Source organism: Orcinus orca, chromosome 17, assembly GCF_937001465.1.
Source record: "Orcinus orca chromosome 17, mOrcOrc1.1, whole genome shotgun sequence".
Lineage (NCBI taxonomy): Eukaryota > Metazoa > Chordata > Mammalia > Artiodactyla > Delphinidae > Orcinus > Orcinus orca.
Genome location: NC_064575.1, coordinates 83,890,160 through 83,907,291, shown reverse-complemented (window position 1 = coordinate 83,907,291; position 17,132 = coordinate 83,890,160). Strand labels below are relative to the sequence as shown.

The following is a 17,132-nucleotide window of genomic DNA, read 5'->3' as shown; positions in this document are numbered from 1 at the left end:
CACTTTCTACTGGCTAGTCGGGAATTACAGGGTTTTCTGCGGGACCTGCCTGTGCCTTCTCCCAGAGCACAGCCAGCGCTGGGGGGAGCGGGCAGCACCACCGGGCCAGGGCCCCAGGCCTTGGTTCTCCTCCACATCCCCGAGCCTCAGCCGTTGTATTTTGTTCCCACTTGAGCTTCTTTTTTGCTTCATTTAAAGGGTGACAAAGCTCCTTGATCAATTCCCGAACCTAGCCTCTCCTGAATCAAATTTGGCTCTAGAATTCAGGCCCCCCCGAGATTCATGTCAACTGGAGAAATGTGTGTCCTGTGAAATTTGAAATTTAAATGTGCTTCAGCTGAGGCAGGCTTGGTAGAGCCTCGAAAACTTGACTCACTCCGGCAGTTTTGGAGGCTTCACCTCATTAATTCCTACCGCATTGTTCCCAAGTCTTGAAAATGTTTTGTCCAAAATTAGACCCAAAGTCTGCTTAGTCGTCCAGTTTTATCAAAGAAATGAAAGGCAAGGAAGGTGGAGCTCTGGGGTGAGGCCGGGAGGGTGTCCTTGCTGGGGGTTTGGGCTCCGGGGAGGAAGCAGCCTTCCACTGCCGACCCTGGGGGCTGTGTCCTGAAGAAGCGACGAGCAGGCCGTCCGCGACTCACCCCCCCTTGCCACTGAAAAGCGACTTGCGCGTGACCTTGGCTGGGGCGGGGGGGCTGCTGATTTTTTCCGTGTTTCCTTCAGCCCCAAGGGAACTGTGCTGTGCAGCCTCCACCCAAAGTCCCACCTCACCCGTCTTCCATTGCCTCTCAGAGCGAGACCGTGGCCCGGGATATGCACACGTGCACGCGCACACACACACACACACACGTCAGAATCGACCTAGGAGGCCAGACTCCCGGGAGCCGCCAGGCAGGTCCCTTTTGAAAAGTCCACAGTGGTTTAGAACCGCTGGGCTGTCCACAGCCATTTGGCAAGTGTCTCCCAAGTGCCAGGACCATCTGCCCGCCCCTGACCTTCACGCCCTCCCACTCCGTGGACCAGACTAGAGAGACGGCTGTGGACGCCGCAGGGCCGGCCTGACCACTGGCCCATCCGTGACCTGCTCGTCCTCAGGCTCCGCTCTCTACCCGGCCCTCGTCTTGGCCCCAGAGGCCCTGCTCCCACCTGCGCCTCTGAAGTCTGGGTCCTGATGCTCTCTGCTGGCCTCAGACTCGCCCAGCCCCCTATTCTCTGCCATGCACGAGGGGAGAGGAACCCACGCTATGCCCCAGCCCTCTGCCCAGCCGCAGTCTCCAGGAGGACGAGTGGGGTTAAGGGCTTGGGATTCCAGAAGGTTCTCAGCGAGGGATGGATGAGTAAAGAAGACCGGACAGAAGGGCCTTTGCAGACTCCTGTCCCGGCAGGCAGAGGCGCACGTCCACCCTGTGGGGCACTGAGGGCCGCAGCTGCCTGGCCGGGCGTGGGCACAGCAGGGAGACGCTACCGCACCCACACTAGGATGGCGGGGACAGAGCAAGGCAGGCGCTACAAGCGCTGGGAGGGACGTGGAGAACCTGAACGCTGCGAGTAGGGCTGTGAGATAACGCAGCTGCTTCAGAACACAGCCTGGGGGTTCCTCAGCAGGTCAAACGCAGACCCACACGACCCGGCAGTTCTGCCCTGAGGTGTGTGTCCTCGAGAAGTGAAAACCTGAGTCCGTACAGACACTTGTCCTGGAGTGTCCACAGCAGCATTGCTTACGCCAGACAAGGGTGGAAGCACCCGAGGGCCCATCCACAAATGAAGACAAGCTGTGGTGTGGCCACACGCCGGAACATCACTCCAGCGTGAAGAGGAGGGAAGTGCGGGCTCCCACAGGGCAGAACCTTGACAGCGTCACGCTCAGGGAGGGAAGCCAGTCCTTAAAGACCGAATATATATGATGGTACTCATGTGAAAGTCCAGATCTGGGGCGTCTGGAGAGCTAGAAACTCGGTTCGTGGCTGTTCAGGGCTGGGGGACGGGGAGAGAGGCAGGGATGGTGAAGGCGTATGGGGTTTCTTTTTGACGTGATGAAAATGCCCTCACATTGCCCGTAGTGATGGTTGCACAGATCTGGGAATCTATGAAAAGCCATGGAATTGTACACTTTCGTAGGTGAGCTGTGTGGTTTGTGAACTAAATCCCGGTAAAGCTGTTTAAAAAATAACACCAGCCCCTGTGCCCAGAGTTCAGGTGGGAGCCGGGCGCTTAGCTGGGTGCCTCGGGCCGGCTGCGAGCCTCTCCACACCGGGGTAGGTTCACCTGTAAAGTGGTGCAGTGACAGCGCCAGTCTGATGGGGTTGGTCTGAGGACTGCGTGAGGCGGTGCCTGTGAAGCCTTACAACAGTGGCCAGGGTGCCACTGGGAGCTCCTGTCACTCACAAGACTAATAACAGTGAGAAGTGCAGCGGGCTGGTGCCCACGGGGGAGGGCGAGGGGGGCGCCTGGGTGCAGAGGGCCACGCCGGGCCCCTTCCACTGCGCTCTCCACCTGCTCCCGGGCTTTTGTGGGCCCGGAACCCTCTAGAGTGCAATGGGCATGAGAGGTTGGCAGGTCCCAAGGGCGGTGTCTGCCTGTGTCCTGGGCACCAAGAAAGGCCGGCCCCCTCCAGGCGCAGCGTGCAGTAGGGGCAGCACTTGGCGAGGCCAGGCGGGGCTCTAAACCGGCCCCTCATGGGAAAGCGGAGCTGTTGCAGCCCCTCCTGGAGCAAGAGGGGAGACCTAGGCTGGAGGACAGAGCCGCCCCCTCCAGAAGCAGGACTCCAGCCGCCATGCCGATGCCAAGCCCTGGACGACGGGCACTCTGTTGGGGCAGCGTCTGGGGCGGGCCAGCGGCCCCGGGCCCCGGCAGCCCCATCACTTCCCGGACCTCAGCCTCCCTGCTCAAAACCCGCTAAAGCCTCCCCTGTTCTCTCTGCCCTCCAGGAGCACGTGAGGGTGGGGGGGAGGGGCTTGGCCTGTGCCGGGCACCTGAGAGGGTGGGGGGGAAGGACTGAGCAACGGAAGACCCACCTGACCTGGTGGCGCCCTGGGGTGTGGGCACCGCCCCGTTCTCAGCGCACTCTCACTGCGTGAAGCCCTGCCCGCTGTCCGCACGGTGGCTGCCCTTGGCCAGAGCGCAGGCTGGCACCGCCGTCCGCCTTCCCCCAGTGCCTTCCTCGCCAGCCTGGGCCCTGCAGGCCCTTCTCTCGTCGTGCCTTCTATTTATAGCATGGGCTCCTGCCAGAGCTTGTCAACGTGCTATAGCATAAACGTGGCAGCCGTTTCAGGAGCCGTTCTGGGCCAGATAAAATTAAGTCCGTGACTCTGGCTGGTATTAAAAGTGAAGGAGAAGCAGGGCCGGGGGCGGCGGAAGAAGATGGACTGTGGCCCAATTTAACGCTTTGAGGGAAGAGACTAATCTGCTCCCCGGAGATTTCTTACGATATGAGATTCTCCCGCATAAATAATGTCCTCCACGAAGGCCGGGTCTGCGAGTCAGGACCAGAGCCGGGCAGTGGCGGCTTGGTCCTAACGTCCTCTCTGCAGGGGCGCTTCGGGGGCGTGGCCCAGTCCCCTCGAGGCCCAGGGGGCCCGAAGGGGGCAGGGCACGGCCGGGATTTGAGCCCAGGTACCCCTGCCCCAAAGCCCACTCACCTACTCTTTCATTCATCCACTCATTCACTCAACAAATATGAACCAGAAGAGTGCCTGCCTGGCCCGGGTGTTGGGGCGAGGAGGGAGGGACACACAATGGTTAACAAACAAATGGGTAAAGAAGAACTTCAGATAAGATGTTGAGGGTCACGAGAAAATGAAGAGAGTGGAAGAGTGACGGGGCAGGAAGGCTCTTCACTGTGTGGTCAGAGGCAGCGTCCCTGAGGAGAGGGCCAAGGTGGTGCGAACAGCAGGTGCAAAGGCCCTGGGGCAGGGATGCGCTGGGCCTGCTGGCGGAACAGGGAGGAGGGAGGCAACGTGGTAGGAGCGCGGGGATGGGGGAACCTGGCTCAGGGCCGTGCAGGGCCCTGGAGACCAGGGTCAGTGGCCGTAATGTGATCAAAACTCCCTTTTATTCTGGGACCGGGCAAGGGGCAAGCGAGGACGTGACAAGGTGAAACCATGGTTCATGCCGCTGTGAACCGTTGGCTGCCGTGTGGGGAGCTGGCCTGGGCTAAGATAGAGTGGGTCGGGGCGGAGATGGGGATGGCCTCCGGGCGGGCCGGGGGGTTGGGTGTGGGTGCCCGGGGAACACCTTGGTGTGACCTCCCGGCGCCAGGCAGGCCTGCCGGATAGGGCCACTTCTGTACGGAAGACCCTGGGGAGGCAGGGTTTCCGGGAGAAAGTGGGAGGGTTTCGTTTGGGCCAAGTTAAGGGTGAGACCCCGCTGGACACCTGGGCGAGGAGGTCAGGGCTGCCCAGAGGAGCCGGTGCCCGGCTGCGGCCCTCAGTGGGTCCTGAGCCCCTCCTGCTTGGTCCTGCAGGGTGGCCACCTTTCCTGTCCAGGAGTCCCTCCCACCTGGAGCTGCTTGAGGGCAGGGCCACATCCAGGATGTTCCACAGACACTCGTTAAGATAACGAGTGCTGTGGCCTTGGCCTCGGGCCTCGGGTTTCAGAAACTGGGGGCTTGGGGGCAGGTCGGGCAGAAACGAACCGAACCTTTGAGCACTTCCCTTTGGCACTTTGCACAGAGAATGTGACACTCGCTGCATTTCCAGATGAGGGACACAGGCAGAGTTCAGACTGCGCACATGGTCCAGCTCCAGGCCGGGCTCTGCCCGCCCTCCCCTTGGGCCTGGGAGGCGGCGGCAGCTCTTTGGTCGCTGAGCGGCAGCCACTCTAACAAGTGAGCGCCAACCTAGTGGCTGAGAACAACACGAGCTACTACTCCACAGTCCTGTAGGCCAGTCTAAGAGGTGGCGGCAGGCTGGGGGCTGGGGAGACCCCGGTTCCCGCCTTCTGGGCTCCAGGGACGCCTGCACCCCTTGGCCCCGTCCTGCCTTCAAAGCCAGCTGTGCAGCAACTCCCAGCCTCCCTCCGCCGCCATGGACACACAGCCTTCCAGGCTCTCTCCTGCCCCCTCTTGCCCTTATAAGGACCTTCGTAACGACATTGGGCCCACCCATATACTCCAAGATACTTGCCGTCTCAAGGTCCTTAACTGAATGTCACCTGCAGAGTCCCTTTAGCGTGTGTGGGAACACACTGCACGGGGTCCAGGTATTAGGATGTGGACATCTTTGGGGGTGTCATTCTGTCTACCACACCACCCCCTCTGGCGGCACAGACTCAGGGTTCCGGGAGCTTCTCGGGGACAAGGCTAGACCTCACAGAGCCAGAGTTCTGTGCCTCCCGCCCACCGCTCCCGAGGAGCCCCCAGGTCGAGGTTGCCCGTGTGCAGCTCCCCAGCAGCCTGGGGGTCAGGAGATGGGCTTCCAGGCTGGGACCCCCCTCCCTGCCTCCCCGGGAGGCTGGGGCATTCCAGGTCGCCATGTGGCCCACCTGCAGGCTGGCTGGGGGTCTGGACAGAGTGGCCAGGAGAGGCTGAAGGGGCTCGTCCTGCTGCCTCGGTCCTCTCTGTCCAGCGCTTCAGCGCCGTGCTGGTCCTCTTTCCCCATCAGCATTCACGGCCAGCCTGCGGGTGAGGAGCGGCCCTGGAGAAGCTATATAAATGCAAAGTGTCCTCCTGGGCTGGGGATTAGAGCTGGTCAGGGGCCTGGCCCGCCCCGCGCATTCTCCACTGCCCAGGGTGGATGTGAGCATGATGGCGACAATGATCCAGCCGTCCCGCTGCGGCCGCTGTGTGCCCCGCCCCCTCTGCGTGCATGTTTCCAATTCTCACAAAACCTCTTTGAGGTGGGCTTTCCTATCAGCCCTTCTAAAGGTGAGGAAACTGAGGCTCGGAGAGGGCAAGCGGGGAGGAGTCAAGGAGAAACTACTCAAAAGTGTGCAGCAGCAGGAATCCCTCTACCCCAGCCTGGAGGTGGGCAGGGGGGTCACCACCCCAGGAAGTGCATAGTGGCAGCGGCCTGACGGGCCGACCCTGGCGGCCAAGGGGAGCAACTAGACCCCGCACACCCGGACATCAGACCTGGGGTTCCCATGGGGGTCTTAATGAGCCCACCCTGGATGCCGCGGGAAGGCTCCCAGGTGATGGTGAGGAATTCTCGGGGCGGGGAGCCACCAGCTGCACGGGACACACTCGGACTGGTGTGCCCACCCCTTCCCTGCAGCTGGCCAGTCTGCTGCGGACACAGAGGGAGTGCTAACCCGCCGTCCCTGACAGTGGCCCCCCCGGCCTGGCGACTGAGTGGACGCGGCGCCCACCTTCCCCACCTGAGGGCGGAGGGGCTGGGCCAGGTGGCCCCCAGGGACGGTGGGCGGGAAGCTGAGCTGAGCCCTGCACGAGCAGGGCGGCTGAGCTCCCGGCAGTGCCGCGAGGTGGTTCTCTTTCCTCTGGGCAATTTAGAAACGGCTCCAGCACAGCTTGCCTTTGAGAAATTTTTAATTATTTCTCCCCTGCTCCTTCCTGGTGAGTTCTGTGACTCCCTGGTGGATGGCTGGTCTCAGCTGTTCCTTCCAGCCTTGCTCAGCAGGGCTTCCACGCGAGAAGGGTCCCCTCTCCCCGGCATGGGGCACAGCTACCCCGGTCCAGAGTCAGAACCGAATTCACTACAGCAATGGGGTATGCTGGGACATTAGTGCCAGTGGAGTTACAACCCCTGACCTGAGCACAGCCATCACGGTCACCATCAACACTGTTATCTCAGGTGCATTTTCACTAGATTTCTCGCACAGTACCCCGTGGGTCCCAGGAGAGGCCAGCCCTGGCATCCTTTTCAATTCAGGAAGCGTGTCATATTCTCAGAGAAAACGGACCTCTGCTGTTTCCTCCCAGTGAGTGACGTGGGAAGGTTTGGTGCTCTCGGACCCAGGCTGGAGGTGCTGGAGCGGCAGGGTGGGAGGAGACAGCTGCCTGCTGAGCCCAGAAAGTCGTGAGTTTGGCAGGCACTTATTGTGGGTGCCAGGCATGGGTGTGGCGTGACCAACCGCCCGGTGTGCCTGAGGGGTTCCCGGGACGCAGAAGTTTCAGAACTAAAGCCAGCATGGATGAACCATGACAGTCAGTGTCACCTGTGACTGGAGACACATCAGAGAGCAAGACAGGCGGGTCCTGCCCCTCTTGAGGGTCGCCCTCCTCCCTGGGGAGGCAGACAAGGAAGCAAGTAGCTCTCCCCAGACTGGGGCAGGGCAGCCTGGCTGGGTCCTCTGTCTGCGTCTGGGTCATTACCCCGGTTTTGCAGATGAGGTGAAGGAGGCTCAGTTCGGCAAAGGGCCTCCTCCAGGATGAAGGGTTAGGGCAAAGCCAAGATCCCAGCCCGGCCTGCTGCTCAGCCAGGGGCCAGCTCCGTCCCCCATCCCTGCCACCCTGACCTGACCTCGGGACATGCCCCTCCCCCCATTTAGAGAATGCCAAGGAAAGAGTCCCACTGGGAACTGTGTCCACAGCCTCATTTCCCCTCTTCATTGCCCCAGGGGCCAAGTAGAGCTGGGCATCAGGGAAGGGTTAAATGGGCACCACCAGGTGAGCTGGGGGCTGCGCTGCAGATGAGCCATAGGCCAGTGCCTGTGGCCCACGCGGTTCTCTACAAGGGAGAACAGAGAGGGCAGAGCTGCAGCGAGCCGGCCACCCTCCGCTGATTTGCAGAGAATCCTGTCTTCCCCTTAATGGAACCATCAACCGAGGCTCTCCTACACCTGCTCTCTCCACATGAGGCTCAGACTTGCCTGGCTGGGTTCATTGTTCGGCACGCATCACCGGGGCCTGGCCTGAGCAGGAGAGGGACCCAGGACTGTCATTACGCCCACTTCTCAGGTTTGAAACAGGCCCAGGACAGAAGCCAGTGTCTCGTTCCTGATATATCCTCTCAACACACACACACACACACACACACACACACACACACACACTCTTTCACACACACACACACACACACACACACACACACACACACACACACACACACACACTCTTTCACTCCGAGTCCTGGATGTGCTGCTGCCTTGGAGGGAAGGTCTGCATGGCCCGTCCAGTGCTGGCCACTCTCCAGAGCCGTGCCTTCCAGGAACCCCAGTGAGGCGCTGGCCTCCTCCCGTGGGCACCGAGGCCCCATAGCTGTTGGGCAGGAGGGTCTTCCATGCGGTTGCCTGGTGTCAGGAGCAGTGGCAGTGACCCAGGGGCTGTCCCCGACTAGCCTCCACTGCGGGATGCTGGTAATGGCGGGGTCAAGGTTGAGACACACGTGACGAGTCCCTAAACAGCAAGGCGGGCAGGCATGAGGAAGTACACAGGTGACACTGTCACATCATTACTCCTGGGCCTGCAGATGTGACGAGGCCAGGGCTCAGGGTCGGCGCTCGGTAGCCCCACGGCCAGTACCATGTGGTGTGAAGTCCCACTGCAGGTCTAGGACCCCCTTCCCTGGCCTCCATGGCCGGATCAGCAAGCCGGTGACCTTCTGGTGTCAGGAAGGACCCTTCCTGACCGTATCAGCATGCGGCACTGCCGTAGCAAATCACCACAGACCGGGGGCCTCGAGGCAACAGGGCTTGACTGACTCTCACTGTCCTGGAGGCTGGAGGTCTGAATTCAAGGTGTGGGCAGCGCTCTGGGGGAGGATCCCCCGCCTCTCCCAGCTCCTGGAGCCGCGGCTGCATCACTGCAGCCTCTGCCTCTGTCTTCACAGACAGAGGGCTGCCTCTGGGCTCTGGGCTCCCCGCTGAGTCAGTTTTCTCCTCTTCTGCCTCTTTTAAGGACACTTGTCACTCTCAAATGGCAGCCTCTGCCTTGCACCCATGCTTGAAGGCGGGTCCCCCAGCCTACCCACCCCGCCGTCCTGCTGGGACGTCTGGTGGTCTGAGGAGAGTGGGGATCACAGCACAGCCTCTCCAGTCGACCTGCCCCATCACCCCACCCCCTTGCTGCTGCCCATTCCCTGTTCCCTGCCTGGCGGGCGCGCGCCCTGCTCCGTGACCCCCAGACCTTCCCCCAGCTAGCGTCCCGCCTCCGTGGTGCCCCAGGGCCACCCCGGCCCTCACTGCGGCAGTCTGGGCGGGGCGGTCTGCAGGTGGCTCAACGGAGGCCCAGCCACTGCTCCTCGGCCCCGGCCTGTGCACAGGCCCCGCCAGTTCTCAGCCCCTCCCCTGGCTGGCCTCCACCTGCAGGAGCCCCTGGGGTCCAGGCCAGAGCTCAGCCCTTCCAGGTGGGGGCAGCTAGGAGGCCCTTCAGGACCCCCCAGTGACCCTGAGGCCCTCTCGGCCTCTCCAGCGTGGCAGCTGTACCCCTGGGGTACAGCTCCGGCCCCGACGCCTGTCTCTGCTGGCCTGCACGTCGGGAGAGCAGGAACCGGGGCCCTTCCTCTGTTTTCCAGGAGGCAGCCTTGGTGGGTGAAGGAGCGGGGAATGAATGAATGAATGGAGGGAGGGAGGCCGGCTGGGCGGTGCCCTGACAGCCTCGTGCCCCATGTCCCTCGCAGATGTGCTGGTGGACGGACAGCCCTGTGACCGCGAGGCGGCGGCCTGCCGGGTGGGCGACCCCGTGCGCCTGGAGGTGAGGCTGACCAACCGGAGCCCGCGCAGCGTGGGGCCCTTCGCCCTCGGCGTGGTGCCCTTCCAGGACCACCAGAACGGCGTGCACACCTACGACCTGCGCCATGCCGTCTCCTTCGTGGGCTCCGGCACCTTCTACCTGGACAAGGTGCGTGTAGCCCCCGGTCACTGTCCCCTGTCCCACCCCTCCCCCAGTGGCAGACTTAGGGGTTGGTAGACGTGGCGGCCTCTCTGCGTTGACCCTTGTTCCCCTGACTCGCCCTGAGACCTCAGACAAGTTCACGTCTCTGTACCTGAGTCCCAGGAGCAGAGCTAGGATGGGGATACTGGCCCCGAGGGTTGTTAAAGAGCTGAGACGAGTGTGCTGGGGGAGCGGCAAGACAGCATCAGATCTCTGTGCCCCTGGCACCGCTGCCCTGCCCCACGTGGCCGGCTCCTCCCTGCTCGCGGTCGCTGCACGCAGGCCCAGAGGGACTGATGGGGTCACAAGGCACAGTCCTCAAGCTCCACTTACCTGTTGAGATGGCGCCTTTGCCCCAAACGCTCCCCACACTCCCTGACCCCCAAACGGCCCAGGGAGGGAAGTGTGATTAGCGCCATCCTAGGATAGGAGCTGAGGCCCGGAGAGGTGCAGTGACTCGCCGGGGCAGCACAGCAGGGAAGCCCTGGAGGGCCACGGGAGCAAGTCCTGGGGGCCCGCCCGCCCCCGCCCCCGCCTCCGTATCTAGGTAGGTTCAGGGCTCTCCTAGAGGCTCTGGGGGTCCGCGCTGCTCCTGGCTGATGCCCCTCCTCCCCTCAGGTGCGGCCGTCGGGCCAGTCAGCCTGCCTTGGGGCCCTTCTGTTCCTCTGCACGGGCGACTTCTTCCTCCGCATCCGCTTCCACGAGGACAGCTCCAGCAAGGGGCTGCCGCCCTCCTGGTTCCGCCTGCCCAGCGTGCACGTGCGCGCCCTGGGGGCCCAGGCCTGAGCCGCTGTTCCCGCGGGGAGAGATGACCAGAGGGCCCCCCGGGCAGGGGACAGGCCTTCGCTGCAACTCCTGTCCACTCCTCCCACCCCTCCCCTCCCCTCCTACCTGCGCCGTCCTCTCTGGGCTTTGCAGGGGCCCCCAGACTTGGCAGCCGTGCCCCTTCCCACACTGGCCATCAGGGCTCCCCTGCAAGAGGCCGCTGCTAGGGTGAATGCTAACCAAACCCCAAAGTGTGGCCCTGGGTCCCTGCACCTGTTCCCTGTGACCTGGTGTTCACAGCCCAGCCAGCAGGAAGAAGAGGTGAGCGTGAGGGAGGGGCACAGCTGGGGTGGGTCTGGGGAACCTCCCTCGGCCCCCTCGGCCGTTGGAATCCCCCGAGGGCTGGCTCTTCTTCCCGGGGCCCCGAGGCAGCCCAGCCAGGAGAGGTGGCACCATGGTTGACCCCAAGAGGAGCCACCTGCCCCCGGTGGGTAGACGGTCACCTGTGCCAGCTGTTCTGGCCCCTGGGCTGGTTCCAGGCTGGGCTGTGGGGGGCCACGGCCTGTGTGCGTCTGCGTGTCGCTGACAGATTCTCCAATAAAGGGCCTGCCTCACTTCTCTGCTGGTCCACCTGCATCCCTGCCTCTGCTTGTCCAGTGTGGTCAGGGGGCCACCCACCAGCTCGTCAGACCCCGGCGCAGGTAGGGACTCGCACGACCCCACGCAGCACACACGGCTGGTGGCCAGCAGGGTTGGGCCTGTGTCTGTCTGTGCCTGTGGCCCCCCCAGGCCCCTCCCCTGCGTGTGCTCTTTGGGCCTCTATGCCGCCCCTCTCAGAGCACCGCCTCGAGTCCTACACCATGGTCCTCAGCCCCCGCAATGGCTCTGGCCATCTCGGCCTCTCACTTTCTCTCCTGAGGTCCACGCACACTCGGGAAGATGTTTGGGGGTGACACAGGTGTCCAGAAGTCGAGGTGCAGATTGGAGGTGGGCATCCTGCAGCCACCCTCGGACCCACCCGCCGCGAGGGCTGCCTCGCCCCTGCTCCCTCCTCTCGGGGTCACCCAGCTTGCTGCCCCCCTGCAGCCTCACTCCCAGCCCTGGAGGTTCAGACCACCTCTGCCCAGGCATCCTCAGGCCCTGTCTAGTAAACTCCACCTGCTGAGCAGAGTTCTGGGGCCAGAGAGAGGGCGAGGGTCCCAAGGCACAGAGCAGGGTGCGGTGAAGCCGGACGTGTCCAAGGCTCCCGGGTCACCCCATTTAAACGAGGCCCCCGGGCAGCAGGCACATGGCCAGCCCACACCCAGGGACAGAGGAGGATGGGCAGTGAGCGAGCTGCCATGGGCCTGGGGCGCATGGCCCGTGGGAACCCCACGGCTTCAGAGATGGGTGCCCTTCCATGCGTAGCGGCACACCCCGATTAGAAAACATCTCAATGAAAGCTCTGGGCTCAGGGCAGCGAAGAACTTCCCAGGCCCGCCTCACATGGGCTGGACGTGTTCCTGGCACGCCTCCCAGTGCCGGGACTTTGCCCTGCTGTGTGGTCCTCAAGCCCCCTGGGCCCTGGGGCACTGCCCCATCACAGGGCCTGGGGGACTGGGTCTCCAGGTGCCCGGAGCACAGAGCCAGGGGCGGCTGAGCAGAATCCCTCTGCCCTGGCGGGGTCACCCCAGGAGACACCTGGGAGGAGCCGCCTTCTCCCACACTCCACCTCTCTGACGATGCGTAAGGTCCCTCGCAGGCTCTCAGGGCCCGAGTCCAGGCCTCGTGGGCCAGGCTGCCACCCGTGGCCGTGCAGGCTGCTTCGAGCGAGGGCCAGAGCCGTCTTGCCCCTCGTGGGGCTGTGTCGCCTCGGTTGGGCAGGGGGTGCTTATTCAAACTGCACAAGCTGCCACGTGGCCTGGGGTGGCCCATGCCCCCCACTCCATCGGCCTCCACCCTCGCGGACCTTGCTTCTCCCAGAGCCCTGCCCTTAGCCGCCCTCCCTTCTGCCCAGGGCGCACACACCTGGTTCCTCGCAGAGGCTGGCCCAGGGACGGTCTTCATTTGAGTGCCCCATAGCAAACCTGAATCTGAGCACAAGTTCCTCTGGGAGATGGGGGGTCCCCCGCGGGGGAGTGAGGGGTCAGGGGCGGGGACGAGCCGGGGCGGAAGCATTCTCGGGCCCCTGGGCTGAAATCCTCGGGGAACTTGCGGGGAGTGAGAACACAGCTTCAGACTCCTCCTACCAGCGGCGAGAGCTGGCCCGTGTGTCCCCCACCCCTCGGGGGTTCATTCCTGCCATGCCAGCTGTTCTCAGACCTGAACAGGTCAGATGCCAGCCTTGGGAGCCCCAGGGATGCTGGACATTGCAAGGAATCTTGGGGGCTGGGAGTGAGGGCTCGTCCACAGCCGTTTTCTGGGACTGGTTGAGTGTAACACAGTAGGTATTTGGTCTCTGCCCTCAGTTCCTGACAGAGCTGTTGCATCCCTTGGAATTTCCTGTGTGACAGGAGCATCTTTTGTTCGAAAAAAGGCGGCTCTGGGTGGGCTCCTAGACAGCTTCAGGATGGGGGCTGGTCACCAGAAAGGCCCAGCATGACCAGAAGCTTGGGCCTCTCTCTCCCACCCTCATCCTCCGGGGAGCGGAGAGGGACTGGAAGTTGAGTTAATTGATCATGCCTACAAGATGAAGCCCCCGTAAAATTCCCTCAGCTGTGGGGTGTGGAGAGCTTCCTCGTTGGTGAACACACCCACAAGCTGGAGGTCGTGCATCCCAACTCCACGGGGACAGAAGTTCTGCACCCAGGATCCTCCCAGACCTCACCCTGGGCACCTCTTCATCTGGCCATTCATCTGTATCCTTCATAACGTCATTTATAATCAATTGGTCAGCATAAGCCGTAAGTAAAGTGTTTTCCTGAGTTCTGTGAGCTGTTCTAGCAAATTATCAGACCTGAGGAGGGGGTCATGGGAACCCCATGTGTTCTATAGTTTCCAAAACAAATACAACAGTTGCCAGAGAAGTTACTGAATGCACCGAGAGGGAAGTCTCAAAGGGCTTCTTGGGGGAGGGGGTGTTGGAACTAACCCAGGCACCCTGAAAGGTGACCCACATGAGGCCTGTGTCCCAAGTGCCCCCCACGGTAGAGGAGATGAACTGCATCCGGCCCAAGGACAGCCCTGTGTGGGCTGTGAGCATTTGGAGCTTTCTCGAAGGGTCAGCGGGAGCCCAGGAGCCACGTAGAGCAGGGGTGTTACTGTTGGCGTTGGCATGGCTGGATGGTTCCAGCGTGGAGGTGTGTGGTCGAGGCAGAGAACCCAGGCGCAGGTGTCTGGGTGACAGCTCAGCGTCCTGGTCCTTCAGGTCCCGTGCTGGCGGCTCCTGAGCACAACAGTCCTACAGCTGCTGTGTCTGGAACCCTCCTCCCTCCCAAGGCCAGAGGAGGCTAAGCCCAGAATAGACTGTCCTTTTCATTTCACTAGCTGAGCTGGCTTGGTTTTGCCTCCTGACACTGTTCCCTTTGGCCAGGACAGGCCCGCAATGACCCCGTAATCACCCAGCCATCACACTCTTGTCATCTGCAATTCACCAAGCAGAGCCCGGATCCATGGGAGGGGGTCTGAGGAACTGAACTCCAACTCAGCCACAGGTCAACTCTGCGACCTCAGACATGTCACTTAAGACTCGATTTCTTTTCATCCGAATAAATGGAGATAAAAATACTTATTTCATGGGCAGTTTACGCTAAGAGTTTGGTTTGATCTCCTCAACATTCCTACACATGAGGGCAACTCCTCGTGAATACTGGTTCCCTCCTCGTACCCCTCCCGTCGCCCGTGTGCTCCCATCCACATCCCCGGCGTATGCCTGGAATTCCACCATTCCCCTGGGAAGCTTAACAAGGGATATTGCTGTTTCCCATTAGACCCCTGCACAGGTTAATTTATTAGGTAACATGAAATAATATAAGGCAGGTATTTCTAACACAAATGCTCAAATGGTAAAGGGATTGTCTGACAAAGGAGTGAGCTCTGTGACTCTTTGTAGTCAAGCAAAAGCTGGAACTGTGGATGGTGTCAAAAGATGCAGGTGTCGGATGAGGCCTGTGAGCCCAGAAGCCACTGTCATTAGATGTCTTAAGAGCCAGCCTGGTCCCAGGAAGCAGAGAAGAGAGTGGGGTGCATGTGATTGCCTGGCTCCTGGGGCCTCTGAGCTGTGTCTTAAGGGATTACGACAAATAATAAGTAAAGATCAAAAGAGGGTGTCAACATGAAGGAGTAGGAGCCCAGACTAAGCTCCTATTGAAAATAACTAAAAATGATGGTAATTATGTAAAAACACATTTGTGAGTGCATCCACAAAGCTGGCAGGGGAGTAAGAAATAGTCCAGTACCTGTGTAGGCAGAATCCAAAAAGGCAAGCAGTGAACTGATGCCAACTTTCATTTTGAGGGCTTTTGCCAAAGCAGGAGCATCAGTTTTTTGCAGTCTCACAAAACAGGAAGGAGGAAGACAAATCCTAGGGCCCATCAGGTGGGAAGTCTAATAGAAGGCCACTCCCCAATAACTTGGGAGGCCTACCATACTTAGAGAGTGGAAATAAAACTTCTCTGTCTCAACCCTTTGATTCCAACCCACATTGGCCCTCCCTTGAATCTGCAGTCCCAAGGCACACTCCCTGAAATCCGCCCCCAAACTTCAAGTCATTCATTAATTTGAAAATGACCCTAAATATACACACCCCTACCACCACATACCAGACGTCTTACAGAAGTAAATGCATCCTTTCTGGAGGAATCTACTCTTGTCCCAAGCTCCAAGGGTTTCTACAAGGAAAATGAATAATTCAGAGTTTCAAAAGAAAGAAAGTCATTAAATACACAAGGAAACCATGCATCATGTGTGAGAGCCAGAAGAAACAGAAGCAGCAAACTTGGGCTTGAAAAGGAATCGGACATTGGCTTTATCAGACATAGACTACAAGATACGTGTGCTTTATATGTTTTGAGAAACGAAGAAGAAGATTAAAATGGGTAAAGACCTAGAACATCATAAAATAATCACGTGGAACTCCCATAATTGGAAAATAGAGCTGAAATTAAATACTTAACAAATAGGTTGAAAAGCAGATTAAACCCAGCTTGGGGGAGAACCAGTGAATGAAAGATAGAGCTGAAGATGTTAAGGAAAAAAATGCAGCCCAGAAAGACCAAAAAATATGAAAGAGACTTAAACACAGAGGACAGAGTGAGACACTCTCTCATACATCTAATCAAGTTCCTGGAGAAGTGGGTAAAGAGAATAGAGAAAAGGCAGTATTCGAAGGGATAATGACTGAGAACTTCTCAGAACTGATAAAGACAAAAGTCCACATATTTTAACAAGCCTGATAAATTCCAAGTAGCATAACACTTAAAAGACACAATAGACACGTCATAATACAATTTCAAGGACCAGATACAAAGGGATGATTTAAAAGGAGCTGGAAAGCAAAGACAGATTACCTTCAAAGAAGTGGCAAATTGATTGACAGCTGACTTTCCATCGGCAAAAACAAAGTCCAGAAGTCGGTGGTATAGTCTCGGAGAATGTGCTGAGTGATGCAAATCTTTTTCAGTAGGTGAAATGATTATATTTTCATATAAACAAAAAACAGGGGTTCCACCCCCAAAACCTCATGGAAGGGAGTTCTGAAGAATGAATCTCAGGCAGAAAGAAATTGATGCCAGATAGAAAGTCAGAGATGCGAGGAAGAAGTAACAACAGACTGAGTGGTACACATGCGGGTAAATCTAAACAAACATTTACTGTATAGTAATAATTATTAAAACAGAATTGACATATAGCAAAATAACACATAAGTGTTGGTAAGGGGATGATTGGAATTAAAGTATTCTAAAATGCTTCAATTTCAATTTTAAAGGTTCAGGAGGAGGGTAAAGATATTGAGTAATTTAGACTTAAGCTTTGGTGCTTTGTTTATGGAAGTGTCCATTTCTGGGATAAGCACTAAGAAAATGAGAAATAACATGAACAACTTCTAATCTAGATGCTCCAAAAAAATGGAATAAGGAAAGTTAATTATTCAATCAAAAAGTAGGAAAGAAAGGAAAGAAAATGACCAAAGAAATAAATGGTAATGACAGAACAAATAGAAGAAAATGACAACCATAGTGGTATTATCCCCATATTACAGGTGAAAAAAATGAGGCACAGAGCAATTAAGTAACACCTAGAAGTGGTTATAAAATGAGTTGTAGAAATAAAGCATATCATACTTAGAGTAAATTAAGCTAAATATCCCAGATAGAAGACTAGAGAAAACCCACAAAATCATGTTTATGATATTTACAAGAGACACTACAACCTAAGGATATAGTAGGTTGAAATGAAGTGTTGGAAAAAATGTACCAGAAAAATCCTAATTAAAAGTAAGTCTAAAGCAAAAAATAAATTAAGAAATAAAAACAATAACATCATGATAAAAGTAATAACATCAGGAAGCCTATAATAACTCCAAATATGTATGCAACCAATAATACTGCCTTCAATACATAAAGAAGAACTTGGTAGAACTAAAAGGAGAAATAAACCTCTCACAGTAACTAAAAGATCG

The 17,132-nt window shown here is 58.3% G+C and overlaps 1 protein-coding gene across 4 annotated transcripts in view; it reads left to right on the top strand.

The window, feature by feature from the left end:
- TRAPPC9 (trafficking protein particle complex subunit 9) overlaps nt 1-11,162 on the top strand; it is a 509,514-nt gene extending 498,352 nt beyond the window's left edge. For all 4 annotated transcript variants that reach the window (XM_049700891.1, XM_004265298.4, XM_033419745.2 and 1 more), the window contains 2 exons: nt 9,516-9,736; nt 10,388-11,162. In XM_049700891.1, coding sequence (XP_049556848.1) covers nt 9,516-9,736; nt 10,388-10,555 — 389 coding nt within the window. In that variant the 3' untranslated portion in view covers nt 10,556-11,162. The remainder of the gene's footprint in view (nt 1-9,515; nt 9,737-10,387) is intronic.
- The last annotated feature ends 5,970 nt before the right edge of the window (nt 11,163-17,132 follow it).